We start from the raw sequence: 15294 nt of genomic DNA on the forward strand, positions 1-15294 counted from the left end.
ACCTCTAGCAAATGCTGCTGCGAAGCTGGCATGTGCACTCTTCTATACGTTGGCTCTGTATATGCGTCCTTCGAGCCGCAGCGCCGCGCCACCGCCACACTCAAACCAAACGGCGTGCCGTCTCCATGGCAACGACGCATGCGCGGGCCATGACCCCCTCCGCGCAGTGCACCCTCCCTCCCCTCCAACGCGACAGATGGCTCTGCCGTCGCTTCATCAGTGGAGCGGGACATCGAGCGAGAAAGAGCTGCTGGTGACGCGAGAGCGTGTATGTGCCAAGGATTGTGTCTTGCCGTGAGTGAAAGTGAGTGAGTGACGTGATCAGCCGTGCTTGTGGTGTGCGAGTGAGCGAGCCATGCGTGTATCACGCGCTGTGCTGCGCTTACACATCATCCTCAATATGGTGAGCAAGCAATATAAATAACAACAAGTGAGAGTGTTTGTTTGGGTCTCGTGGCAACCGACCGAGCGTCGCTCGATAAGGGCCGCCATGGGTGTTGGCCGGCCCTGAGAGTGACGTCCGCCCGCCGCACTATGATTCCGTACGCCACCTGCCTGTGCTTCGGCCGCCGCGGCGCCTCTTGGAGGCCAGAACACGGCGACGACAAGGTGAGTGAGTCGATGTCACGGCCCTTCTCTGCCCTTCCCTCCCAGCGCCCTTTCCCGTCCCAGTAGGTTTGACCCCGATCGCCCGGTGGAGTGCTGGCGTGAGAGAATGCGTATTGTTGCCTTCTATTGTTTGGCATTCTTAACTCTCGGGTACCCTCGGGGTCTGGTGTCGGTCTGTGGGACCTGGGACCTAGCAAACTGATGTAAACAGTAGATACTTTGCCTGAATGATATGCTTGACGCTAGTGGTCCAGGGCCAGACTATGGATGAATCAGTTCTTATGCTGTGACTAAATTTTGCTTTAGCAGTGCATCTTTGCTTACTTGATGGAAGGACAACGTCGGCCGTGTAAACAGCGACCCGTGCCAGGGCCATATTTTTGCCCCAACATCAAAACAGTTTCCTTAGGAGCTTGCCCTGGACCACCGGCGTCACCCTCCTCATGAGTTGCTCTGCGCACGCGCAACCCCATATGGAAACCATGTTAGGCCCTCAGGTGAAAACATAAACATTGCGACGAATGATCAAGTCTTGGAAGTTTATCTTTTTACGCACTACGTGTAATCAAAGGCTCTTGGGAAATTGATCTGCGGATTCAACATGTATGCACGTTATCTCGCAGTATGTGGCGCCCGAACGGCTTTCCCCGGATCGCCTGAATTAAGTTCGGCTCTGGTTTTTGTTATTGTTGTCTCCAGGCTTGTCCCTGCCGATTGTCCTAATTTCAGTTCTTTTGTCGTTGCAGTCCTTCGATTGTGTAATCATTAGATGAGTTGCCAAAGCCAAATATTGGTCCCAGCATCCAGTATCAGAACTCGGTCATCAGGGACTTGGAGGGTGGATACTATTCATGCTTAAAAATTTATAATTTTGCTTTTGTTTCTACCTTGAAGCCCCCTTGCTCCTCTCTGGATCCGCCACAGGTATTGAGTTACATTCTTAAAAATGCAGTACCCGTTGTATAGATTGATGATGATAGGTTTCTATCAAAGAGCAACGGACCTCCATATCTTTGTTGCCTCCAGGAGGCTTTCACTGTGGAATATTGTCATCCAGTAGTGCTTTAAGTATTTCAGGTAATGGCTGCTATCATGCTTGGTATTTGTCAAGTTTCAATGCCTGCATCATAGATACTCAGTAGATACATTTCCCTCCCTTAGCGTTGAAGGGGCACATACCAGCAATTCTCAGCTACTCTACTTCATTTCTCACTAAATGGGTATTCTGAGAGGAAATTATTATTTTCCGTCAAAATAAGGCTAGTGGGAACTATGCGTATTATATTCTGGACCAAAAATAACTGAGATCGAAAGTGAGGGCTCGTAACTTGAGGACATGCAATGCCAACGTAAGTGGTATATCTGCAACGTAGTTCTACTCTGGAATAACGTGTTGATTCGTTCGTCAGAGCATGCTTTACGTTTTCCCCCTCATGTTTTTGTATAAATTGCCTGAAATCGTAGGTGGGATGGTGTTTTAAGTAAAAAAAACTGTTTTTAGAGTTCAATTTGTTATGAGCTTGTGGGTGTGAAATTATGGTAAGTAATTTCTGCAGTGCGATATAAGGAAATCTGCAGGTATACTTATTCTGCAAAGGAATGCAGCTGAACCTCAACGGAAATCTTAAGGAATTCCGAATAAATTAATAAAAATTTTCAATCATTTAAGGAAATCTGATGAATTTTTGTCCGAAATTTGAGGCTTTTCTATAGAATGATGTGAAAGTACGTGATAAATCTCGTAGTTTTCAAGCGGAGTGAACTCGTAATGGCTTCACATTAATTGTCTTTGGAAAAATTCCTCTTTAGCGGGAATAGAACCATGGTCCTTTGGCTTTCCGGATCTCTACGCTCACTACTACGATATCCTGGTTTATTGAAACTAATGTTAATTTTACTGAGGTTCCAGGAGTCTACGTACCGAGTGATCAGAATATCCAAAGGTCCAGGGATCGATACCCAATCCATGGGAATTTTTTCTATGACAATTAATGTGAATTTCACCGCCGTCCACGCAACAGGCTTGAATATATCTCGATGGTAAGGAATTTACTGATAACGGTCTAAGGAATTGTTTTACTCTACTGTAACTGCTCAGGAATTCTGTAGTGCTTACCTCTACAGAAACTGCTTGGAAATTCAATCGAACGTCTATGGACCTTTGTACTAATGCCTCAAATGAGTTTTCAATTTTTTCAGGAACACTTCAGAGACTCTTAAAAATGTAACTTGAGGCATTCTATGCCAACAGATACATGCAGCAACTGGTAATTTCTGTTTGAAGTTCTGGGGAATTATTTGGAAAAAGTCTTTGAAACCTTTGATTTCAACAATGATATATTACAAAGCTATGACATTGTCTTCAATCTTATTATGATACTGTGGAAAAGCTGAAAAAGGATACTTTTAACCTCTATTCTGACTCCAAAAATGAGATCGACTTGCTGAATATCTAAAATTTATGAGAATTTGGCGAAATTTTTTCTATAAAAGATAATGTTACTCCTCGCATTAAAAAATAAATTTACTTAGAATTTAAGGCTGCCGGGTGTTGTTCATATTAAGAACGTATTAAATTACATTTCTTCGGACTTAAATGCTTCCAAGAAGAAAAAAATCCTTTTCCTTCTAACCAATTTCGTGCAAAATGTTATGCTTACCAAACACGAGTTTGTGTATTATTTGGTTTTACAGGAATTATAAATTGAAATGAAATTTCCCCAATAACAACGCGCTTTGTTCATTTGTTACATAGTCTAATAAATGGTAAATGCAGTTCAAGGATGAGAATACAGACTTATCTAAACTCATAATAATGTTGTTTTCGGTGGAAACTTGAACGTTTTTTTACCTGTGATTAACGTACTCAAGGGTTAATTTGACAAAAATACGTTATTTCCGTTTAGTAATGTGCCGCCGCTCAATTCGTGATAATAATTTGGATACCACTGAACTTACTTTCCCCGTATGCTGAAAGTTTGTGGTTCGATTCCAAGTCCAATGATTCGTTAATCGTTTCAGTTAGTGTGACTTTCATCTTCGCTTTCGCTAACAATTCAAACACTGCTGATATGTGAATTTTATGACACACTTTTTGCGTAGGTACAGTCCAATAGTACATGATCGTGTCACACGTAAAAGTCATTTTCTCTCGCGAGTATACTCATGTTTTACGTTCTGTTTAGGGAAGTATTGCCGCGTTAGTGGGCTAATATCTTCATTAATTTGGAGCACCACGTCAGAAAAAGTTGAAAAAAGCATATTAACCTAATTCTGCTGAAAATCTATGGTTCAGTAAATATACCAATTCAGAGTTAAACTATGGTTTAGTGAAAAAATTCCCTCTTGTCACGGACAAATAGCGTTGGTAGATTTCGTAGCACTTAGTAATTATTTTATGCATTGTATATAACGTGTATATACACGATACTATAATCATGAATAAAGTAATTATTTATTTGCATTGAAATCATTGTATAAAAATGGAAATATCGTGTTCATTACAAAATTTTATACTAAATAAATGTCTGAATAGCGCTGTAGAGTAGACGTGCTGTTTTTTTCTAAAAGGTAAAGGTGATGTTTTCGTTGCATATAAAATATTTTATCTCCTTTATTATTATGGAAGTTCGTTATATATTGGAAAATTTCTTGCGGCTGTCTTTTAATAAGAGAGAAATGAAAAATTGATTTCTCGGAGGTTATATGTAAAGTTCTTGCTGTTGAATAAAATAACCATCATTCTAATCTATTGAACCGGTTCACCGTCGTTGCTTGCGGTTGTTTCCGAGAACCGGCTCACGATTTCACGAGCCCTCATCACGGCCTATCTCTGTCTTCTTCGTGGTGTGAGCGCACTTTGATTGCCGTGTTTATCGGTATCGCCTATCTTCCGTCTCCACGGCAACGACTGCGCCACCCCACCCCACTTAGGGTGGCAGATTGGAAAACACAGCCGCACTTCAATGGAAATAAGGGATTATTATTATTTTGCCCTATCCGACAATTACAGCCTCATCGTGCCTTCTTTCTAACGCGACCATCGCTACTGGCCTAATAAGATCGAATCTTTCCCTTCATATTTAGACTTTTGAAAGAGATGGAATACCCATGATAAAGAAGGTATCCATCCGCGTGTAAGTGCGATTTTGTTTTTTTTATTTAGTACCTAAAATAGAGCATATTAGCCAATCACAACAACAGTCAAAAGGGTTAATGTGCTGATTTACAACGTGCTAGTTCCTAGAGTCCCCAATAGATGGTACTAGGGACTTACTCCAGGGTAGAGCCCTGGATTACACTCAGATGAATATAACAACTAAATGAAAAGTAAAATGGCACTTATACCTATTGAATTAAAAATATTCTATCCTTCTCGGAGTTGCCCATATAAGATCGTTAGTCGACGATTTTTTCGGTGGAAATTCATTGTGACGGATAAGGGAAAACTTCGTGATTTCATACATTTTTTCGCTAGTAAAAGTGTGCAAAATAACAAAGATGTTCCTCTATTTGTTAAGTTGTCCATATCCGACGTTTCGGTTTCCTTGACTCGGGCAACGTCATCAGGATAGGAAAATAAATGTACCCTCTCACGAGCGAGTTCGGAAGAACAATATAAAAAAATTCGTATCAGTTATTACATGATATGTGCTTCAAAATTTGGACAATAATCGTATTTGTAGACTACTTATTACATTAGAGGTATTTTTTATTGAAAAAGCATGAAAGGCCAACATTTCGGATCTTTATCTTTCCATTATCAAGGCTTAAATGAAAATATTATAAATAAGTAGTGATGTAAACTCTTTGAAGAAGGTTGCCATGTCTCACAATAATGTAGAGTGCAAAAATTATTAAACTAAAGGTTTACAAGTTATTCAAAATAAAAGATCTTAGAATTTTGAAATATTATTAATATTATTATTTTTGCGCGGGAATAGGCCATGGCGGTCTCGCTTTTAATCTCTTACCATTTTGGTTCATATTGATATATTATGGTATTTTGGCGATTCCAGCGAAGTAGAAAGTAATAACCCATAACACGCAGAGTAATATTCTCGTATGTTCATCAACCAATATTATAATGAGAAGATTGGTTTGTTGCGTTTCTCATCTCTGTTTCCCTATCAGCCTTTCTTGTAACACTTGCATAACAGACTCTGTTTTTACATCCTTCCACACCTGATTCGTATGTATAAATTGAGACATTTGTCTACCGTTCTTCCCTTGCACTTGTCCCTCTGCCGTCGTCTTCATTACACCATCGTTTCTCATGATATGGTCGGTTAAATCTTCCTCTCAAATTCTTCCTAAGATATCAGCTCTTGTTATAAGGGATTTTTATAACACCATCTTTAGCAGACATCAATAAGATGATTCGTTTGACCCAGCTCCCCCTCAATACGTATTTAAACATTTACATAAATCTTCTGCGTGGCATACTTCATCAACTGCTCCAAAGATCTCATTCGAGGCCTACCTATGCCGTTCTTCCTCTCCACGAGTACCGATTTTTTACTACCGATTACAGTCAAACCTCTGTAAGTGAGAACTGTATAAGTGAGAAACCTGTGTGAGTGAGAGTCTAGGAACTTCTATAAGTAAGAGATTTTTTGGCCGACTTCAGATGGGGAAATATGTGCACACTGTCTGACTCAATATGTGATGACGGGAAACCAAATGTGGCACTCAAACTTTAGATTTGTTTACATTTCAGTTAACATTGACTTGGATGGAACACATTCTTAATGACTCTATCAATTCCTAATACACACTTATTTTGAATACAAATTACACATATTCTTTGAAGAAAATTTCAGAAGTTTACATTGCTGCATCTTCGAATCCAGGTAATCAAGACATTCAGTTGTTGAGTCCTTTTAAATAGGTAAAAATTTATTTTTGATAAGAGAAATGAGATCAAAAAACATATTAATTATACCACTGGAGAATCTTAGAAGACATCAACTGATTTCTTTTGAGAAACAATGTAAATTATTTAAAACTATATATAATTACATTTATAATTAGTATATAATAGTGGCCTCCCTGCACTCTCCTCTCCTACTTCCTTATTTGTACCTCTATAAGTGTGAGAGGTCATTCCGGAACCTTAGTAAATGAGAAACTTGGTCAGTAAAAAATCTCTTTAAGCAAGAAAACAACGCATGTCCCTTGAACTCTTACTCATCAAGGTTCGACTGTATTTCGTCGAAATCGGGTTATTTCATATTATTTTATGATAATTTTACCGGGAAATCCTTTTAGTTTCTTGGGAAAGGAAGTTTTTCTAGCTATACCTATTTTCGGGGAGACTGTGTGCGGTGCTTAGGAGTCGCCTAAGGTTTACGAAGGGGTTTTCCGAATTCTATATTACTTACTGCCTGGATACACTTATTACTCTGTATCAACCCTCAACTGCCGCTGTGGATCGCTTGTCTGGCACCTGCCAGTCATCTGTAATTCCGTGCAGCACCCAGATCCGGCGAGAGGCTTTCGGGCCGTCACTTCCGAAATATTCGTGAAAAATACAGTAGTGAGCATTCGGGTTTTTAAATTTTATTTCTCTCTATGTCATCATCATCATCAACGATCCGAAGATTGGTTTGACACAGCTCTCCACTCAATTTTCCTATCTTAATATTTTAACCTTTTTTTTTTTAAAACCTACATAATTCTTCTGCTTTACATTCTTCAATACTTGCTATGCATAGGTACATATATCTAATCTGATGCCAACCTCTGCAGCTGTTACCTTCCCACCCGTCTTTCAACGATATTTCCATCAGACTGTCCGTGAATGTCTCGTGAAATGGCCGAATAAGTTGTCCCGTCCTCTACTCAAAGTTTTCAAAAGAAGTCTTTCCTACTCTTCTTAGAACTTCTACATTTCGCACACAATCTATTCTTCTGTTACACCGCTCATCAAAGCTTCCAAACTTAGTTGTAGTTCACTTGCAAAATATGGAGGGACGGCCATTTATACGATTGTAAATCTATTTAGTAAGAAGACTGATGTGAATCAATTTTTAATGGAATTCCACTGAGAAATGTTGCTGTGTCCATGAGAGAATACAATGCAATTGTCCTTCGTGTATATCGATCCCCATCAGGAGATTTAAAGATTTTCTGTGATCAACTTGAGCAGTTCCTCATCTCGTTTTCCAGTTTCGGTTTTGAAATTTTCCTGTGTTGTGATTTGAATGTCGATGTATGTAAATCCTCTTCCTGTTCTCAATATCTATTACAGACTTAATTTACAGTGTGCTAACTTTGAACCAACCAGACTCGTTTCTTGTCTGGGCAACATCGCCACGGGCCTTAGTTCAGAAAAGAATGCACTCTAAGTCATTGATCCTGTTGAATCATACCACCATGCCTCAGATCATTATTTTCAATCACCAAAGGCTGCAGTAAACGCAGGATTATTAATATCCATCTGTCCAAATCTGTTAAATGTCCCAGTTGCACAGATATATATGGGTTGTTAGTTTATCTCATAAAAAAACTAGGCAGCGTAATGGATGATCCTCTCGTTTTAATTAAAAACTCTCGCTTCCAGTTAGGCATATTTCCGAAATCACTGAAATTAATAGGCTAACTTCTATAATAAGTCCTGTATTTGGTAAAATTTTTAAAGGATAATTAAGGGTCAGCTGCACAATAATTTTGAAACTCTTAATTTATTTTTCTAATTGCTAGTTAGGTTTCCGTAAAGACCATTCCACCACTTTAGGAGTAGCGTCTGTTGTCACATCTATAATAGATGCTTTCCAAGAAAAATCACCTATTGCTGTAACTGCGTGCGACCTTTCAAAAGCTTTTGATTGTATATCACGTCCAATTCTTCTTCGAAAGGTTCACTTCTATGGTATCAGCAGCTTCAACTCTTGGAAACGTATTTCTCCGAACGTTCTCAATGTATATATCAATAGTAGTCTAATTACCCACGGAGAAATTCCTAAGTCGTCCCGCAAAGCTCAGTTCTTAGTCCTCTTTTACATCTCATTATGATTAATGACCTGCCATCAAACATTTTTTGTACCGTCTTACTCTATGCTGGTGATACTACTTTAATCCATAACTCAAATAATCTTTTCAGTACCATTGACTCCTTTAAATTGATACTGGCCAAAGTATCTAAATTGTTTTCAGCCTATGGGCTGCTTTTAATTAATGACAAAACTAAATCACCTTGCCTTCACCTTTAGTACTGCAGTTAGTTCAAATAATACCATCAAGCTCCTTGGTTTTGAAACTGACCACGAATTAAGTTGGGTACCTCAGGTATCAGTTACTTTAGGTAAACTATTTTAGCTGTCTCCATCTAAACATGCTTAAATCACTGATCCCGACAGAATAACCTACCTCCGCATTTTTTTGCCTAATATCACTTTCATATTAACCATGGAATTGAGCTATGGGGACACTCCTCATCCTCCATAGGTTTGTTGACAATTAGATCTAAGTATACCTCTGTTTTCGAAGCTTGATATTTCATCACTTTATTGCTTGAATATTTTTAAATGTCTGTTCGAAGGCCAATCTAAATTCCCTGGAGACTAGCGGGCCACCGTTCATTCCCATCTCCCGAGAAATAGGGGTATTCTTGAGGTGCCCCACTACCGGCTATCCAAAGCCTGCTACTCTTAACATTGTAAAGCTGCGTCTATTAACAGTTTGCCCCCCGAGGCATGTCATGGCAGTCTCTGTTAATTAAAGTTCGTATGCCTAACTCATAAAAAAGGCATTTTATTCTATTGATGATTATTTATAAGCTTGTGACATATGCGACTTACATTTCTGTGATTAATCCCTGTTAGTTTTTCATTGAACTTTTGTATTGAAGTGTATGTATATCTTTATTCTTAATTTTTTAATCGTATGTGACGAGGACTAGTGCACGTAGGTGTTTTTGTCTCCAATGCATGATGACATGATATTCACTTCTCCGGAAACAACCACGTTTGGGCCATTTTTATATTGTGGTTTATAACGGCGTAAAAAATGGAAACCATGGACAATCATACTCTTAATGGTAAACTAACCTAGGTGGGACTCTAACTTGCTACCTACGGGTTGGCTGGCTAGGACTTTACTGCCTTCGACAGTTTCACTTTCTTTTTATCTCTCTCGCAGGAAACGGGACGTACCGCACCCGGTCGCAGTCAACTATTCCTTATCGCGCTCCGAATGAATTTTCTGTTTATTGCTATCTGACGATTTAGTGAATGGTGAGGCCACGAATAGAGGATTATTATAGAGGATTCTCTTGTAGGCCATTAATTGTGTTGCCACCCAACGAGCATTTGAAGGGCTTTACAAGAGTCACCGCTCGCGTCGTTCGCTGGAAGAGGGATCGGTATTTCACGTATAAATTAGCTTTATTTTGTGCTGTTAACCGATATTTTTATTCATGATGATGCACCAAATCGTGACTTTTCAATGCTATTCTTCGGGACTGCCGATGCTACATTTCAATTATTTTTAATAATTGTATAGCTTTGCACTCCTCGCGAAATTGCGGACACTTTTCAAAACCGATTTTATGAAACTTAACATGACGGACTGGCGCCTCATCTGTGTAGTTCCCTTGGGTGGAAGTGGGCGACGATGGAGTGAATGCGGATTTAGTTGAATTTGGTTCCGTCTCGACCCTGCTCGCCCTGGATTCGAGGGACCCACTCCCCAAGGACCCCGTATCGACCCACCCCCGGGGGCTCGCTCGCCCCTGCCAGGAATATGTTGGAACCGGGGGAGGAGGGCTCTGATTATTATCGAGGGGTCGGAGTGCCCCGCCGAGGATGTCCGCCGATGGCGGAGAGAAATTTCGAAATTTGATGTTGGCAACCCTGTAGATCCGTGTGGAGATAAAATATATACACCGTGAAAGGTATTATTTAAAATGTCGTTCTTTTCTCGGATTATCGGCGAAATTTACAGTCAGTAAAAGTTGCGGAATTCATTAAATTAATCGCTACGTTCCGCTAGAATGACTTTTGGGCTTGTTCACTGAGACCCTAAATCGCAATGCACTAAATTATTTCGGTAGATGGTGGGGAAAGATAAGTTACTATGAAATAAATTGTCCTCCCCGTTCAGCCATTCTCTCGTGAGTAAAATATAGGAAAACGCGCATGTTGCCGCCCACTTTTCATGAGTTTGTGAAATAATTGGAGTTGTGGTTTATTTATTCGCTCAAAAATAACCTTCATCTGAGGGAAGGAATTTGCCGCATGAGTTTAAACAGTAATGAACCATGTAAGGACTATGAGCGAGGCCGAGAAAAAGCTGAGAAACGGTAGTGCAATTGGCATGAATTCGTGACGTCATAAACTATCTACGAAAGGGTCGAGGCCGACGATTTTTCGCAACTAATAGCTCGGTAAGTAAGCTTCGGATAAAAAAAAACGAAAAAAAATACGTGTTTGTAAATTTTTTAAACCATATCAAAATCGACAATTAAATTGATGAACAAGCCTATCGCATGTTTTTTTCTTTTTCCCTTATTATTTCTCTTAGGTTTATCCTATCATCCGTTTTAGTGATGCTAACCGTGCACGGATAAACATGTTTTCATAAATCACGGTTAACGTTGAAACTTAACCTCATTACGGGGATCATGACCCCCTAGGCTCGGATTAGGAGAGGTGAAGGGAGAAATTCTCGCAGGGGATGAGTCCACGTTCGCGCCCAACCGGATATTTTATTGTCCATCGGGTTTTCAGTGCCTCCATCACTTCTAGGATTCAATATTAAGGGTACGTATCTCTCATCTACCGGTCGTTTTTCGAAAGAATTACTAGCTTAAGAGGGCGCATCTCTCTCTCTTCTGTCTTCTTTAGTAAAATATTGGTCATTCATAGCGTATGTTATCACACTGAAAATTTTAGAGTATATTCAATAGATTCAACATTAGTCAACGTATACCTCCTTCTCAAATATTAAAAAGTCAACTAATAAAATAATGTGGTAAATTGATCAAATTTGAGATGTAACCTAATATTGACCAGGGCCTACTTTACATACTCTGATATATAATGGAATAATATTGCTTAGAGTATGTAGTAGTAGTATTAGTAAAGTATTCTTCCGGTTAAGGTCGAGTTACATGGAGTGTTTTGCGAGCTAGTTTAACCAGCCCTAATTGAACCTCTCTCTTTAATTCATGTTAACGCCTATTACCTTTTATCCCATTATTAATCCTTTTATCTTCCGTCCTCACCTTTGCATACCTAGTATTCTTCCTTCTAACACGGATTTTAACTTCCCTCCCCGCTCATTACTTGCTCCATTCAAACCATCCGTCTCCGCTGAATAACTTCTAGGAGTTTCCTCTTCTCCCCTGCCATGTTTGTCACTTCAGCGTTCCTATCCATTTAATTCATCTTGTCTAGTCTTAATAAATTCAACCGATCCAGGCGAAATATATTGGAAGTTCGAAATTATAGAAAAAAATAACCATTGCACTTTTTCACAGTTGTGGAAAAGTGCAATTTTTTTCATTTATAAGTATCTATTCTTCTCCATATTCACATCTCAAAGGTCTTCAGTCGTTTCTTCTTCTAGTCTAGTTCTCGTCTAGTCTTAATAAATTCAACCGATCCAGGAGAAATATATTTGAAGTTCGAAATTATAGAAAAAAATAACCATTGCACTTTTTCACTGTTGTGAAAAAGTGCAATTTGTTTCATTTATAAGTCTCTATTCTTCTCCATATTCACATCTCGAAGGTCTTCAGTCGTTTCTCCTCCTCTTTCCTAAGTTTCCACGTTTCCGAACCGTTAAGCCCTTCAACTCTTCAATAATATTTTCTCTATGCTTTTACATAACGACCCTCTAATTAGCTCTCTCCCATGCATGAATGCTTCCTTAGCTAATGCAATTCTCCTCCTTTTGTCCTTACTACTTTATCTGTTTTCCTCTACTTTACTGCTCAAAGACATGAATTGTTCTGCCTCCTGAGGTCTTTGCCCAAAGAGATTTCCAAATAGTTGAACTGCTCCACCTGTTCAATTTGGGACTGCCTACATTTATATTAAGTCTAACAGTCCTTGTTCGCGATGCATTATAAAACTGCGTAACTTTGGCCTTCTTGTTATTTATCCAAAGAGTAGGTAATAGGTTAAAATATACGACATCTGGCCATTGGAGTGGGGAAGATGCGTTTTCTTCTTTGGGGCGTTTGTTGATAGTGAGTGAGTTAATCGGAGCTGCAATCGAGATGGGGCTAAATACCACAGATTGTGCTATGTATGGGGAGAAAATGGATTGAGCGACGATCACGTATCTTGGATTGGACGTCTATATGTGCGATTATTTGCTGTTATCCTTCACATCAGTTTTTGTGCTTGAAATCGTTTGATGATTTTACAAACGATCCGGTGAAGTCTTCGGGCACCGCCAAACAAAATCCTCGGCAGGCCTTATGTCAATTCATATTGGATGCGCAAAAATCCATTTGTATCTTTGGAGAATGTTCAATATTCTATATTATCCATGTAAAGAAAGATGATCATTTGCACTACCACGTTTGAAATTTTTACCAAGGTGGTGTGCCCCGTACATCGTTGTGTTATTATAATGTGTTTAAGTTTTTCCGCGTGTATGTCATGGGATGGGTGCCGTTTCGGGGCTAAAGAAGCTATCGAAGGATAGTCGTGTTTTACAGTCATGCTTGGGTGCTCATCGAAGGATCCTGGGTTCAAATTCAGGCTAAAGCCGTCGGGCACCCCCAAAAAATCCATGGGTCCGGGAAAAAAACGTGAATCGCGCCGATGGCCGCTAGATGTAAATAGAAAATTGTCTTAGGAGATCGTTTTCAAACTTCATCATGTGTACTCGATGTTAAGTTAACTTGATTATTCGCCCTTTCGAAAACCCCACTTAGTCTGGGATGAGCTCTACCCTCACTTATCCAAACCAACCTTTGGGCTGAATTACCGAGTGAGATCATTGAACGAACCTCCTGATTTATCGATGAAATAGCTTCTTCCATGTTCGCTCCTTATAAATGACAGCATTTCAAAAACCGACCTTCATTCATCTTCTCTTAGAAGGAAAAATCTTTCTTTCGACCTTAAGATGAATACTGGATGGCTTGCGAAACTGCTGTCACTACGAACCCAGTATTAAGCCACGTGGACCACCATGTTTCTCAATTTCCCTGATGGTATTTATTCTATTTTTGGGTTTTGTTATTACTTCCATACCGAAGGGGCCTCAGGGGCCATTAGAATCTTCATTTAACCTAAGGTGGTGTGCCGATTTTTCAACCGGTTTTCAAAAATGGCCGCAGCGTGCCTATGGGTAGTTAGCGATTTATTTATTCTTAATATTTTCAATTGAATATTCGCGTTCATGAGAAATAGCTCCGCAGATTTGTGTATACGATAGATCAAATTATAATGAGCGTACATTTCGGTCAACAGTCTTAATCATAGTTTATTTTCCCGTGAAATTCGGTCTACTCTCCAGTCAGCTAGGCGAGTGGCGATTTTTGGAAACCCATTTCAATGTGGGGTGGGTGACATAATATTTGGTGGACGATTGGAGAGAATCCTCCTATATAGTTGTAATATTCATGAGAATACGCGCTCATTCAGTCAGTTCTTATCTCTTGTCTCGCGTTAGTTCAACCTTTTCTCGCTTGGCGCCGCCACTCTCTCTCTCTATCCTGTAGATTGTTTAGCGCCGCTTTCCTCACATTCTCCTCCTCTCTTTTGGGCGTTTAGCGGGTCTGCCCGTCTTTTAGCACCCGTCTTTGTTTGCACGAGACGCCATGGCAACTGGCGCCCTTGGAAGACGTATGGACCCGAAGGACGGGTGTCCGGGTTCGGTCCCCGATCCTGTCTCAGAGAAAGCTAATGGCATTTGTGACGTTTGTGAGAGTTGGGAGTCTGTTTTCCTGAAGCTGCTTGTCGCGGGTAGTACCGATGGTCTAATGTTTACGATTTCCTTGTCCTACTTTTATTTGTGTTTCGCCATTTGTCTTCAGTGAGCTCGGACATTGTGTCCCGAAATGGAAAATCATTTAAAGGTTTCGTAAGATGTAAGGGAGAGATAAATTGCTGTGAAAAATCCAATATTCCCAACTCAGTCATTCTAAAATAGTAAAACCGTAAGTTAAAAGTAATAAAATCGAAAGTTGAAAGAAAGACGTTTCTTGAGTTGATGACGTTATGAAAGCTCTTGTTCAATTACTTATACAGCGTGAACCTTTCATGAAGGGAATTAAGAATCGCTCACACGAGTATTAATGACTACGAACCCCACGTGGCCGAGAAGCGGCTGAGAAGCGGTGCACTGTGGGGCCTGAGTTGTTGGCGTCATCGACTTATCTGCGAAAGGACCGTCGAGATGAACAGCTAAAAAAGTTGGTGACTGATCGAGAAAAGGAAAAACACTGGCATATTTATTTTTTAGACTGTCACAGTCACAATGAAATTGGTGTACGAGGCCATTGGACCAGAGTTTAAAATGTTGTTCACTTATCAGAATCTTAGGTGACGTACCTCAAGGCTGATGTGGTGGGACCCTTTGTAGCTCCTTAATACTCGAAGCTGCATTGCACATATCATTCATTCGCTTCTCCCCTCCGGGTCCTTGCTAGAGTCGACTCTGGGCGCATAGCACATGATGGGGAATAGTCCGGATCTATGTGGTGGGAGCCCATGACGTGCC

The 15294-nt window shown here is 40.0% G+C and overlaps 1 protein-coding gene across 1 annotated transcript in view; it reads left to right on the forward strand.

Annotated features, from left to right (window-relative positions):
* Positions 1–226: 226 nt before the first annotated feature.
* Positions 227–15294, forward strand: part of LOC124158848 (cGMP-specific 3',5'-cyclic phosphodiesterase-like) — a 68418-nt gene continuing 53350 nt past the window's right edge. The window contains exon 1 of the mRNA XM_046534224.1: positions 227–609. Within this exon, the coding sequence (XP_046390180.1) occupies positions 535–609 (75 nt within the window). The 5' untranslated portion in view covers positions 227–534. The remainder of the gene's footprint in view (positions 610–15294) is intronic.

Source organism: Ischnura elegans, chromosome 5 (genome assembly GCF_921293095.1).
Source record: "Ischnura elegans chromosome 5, ioIscEleg1.1, whole genome shotgun sequence".
Classification (NCBI taxonomy): Eukaryota; Metazoa; Arthropoda; class Insecta; order Odonata; family Coenagrionidae; genus Ischnura; species Ischnura elegans.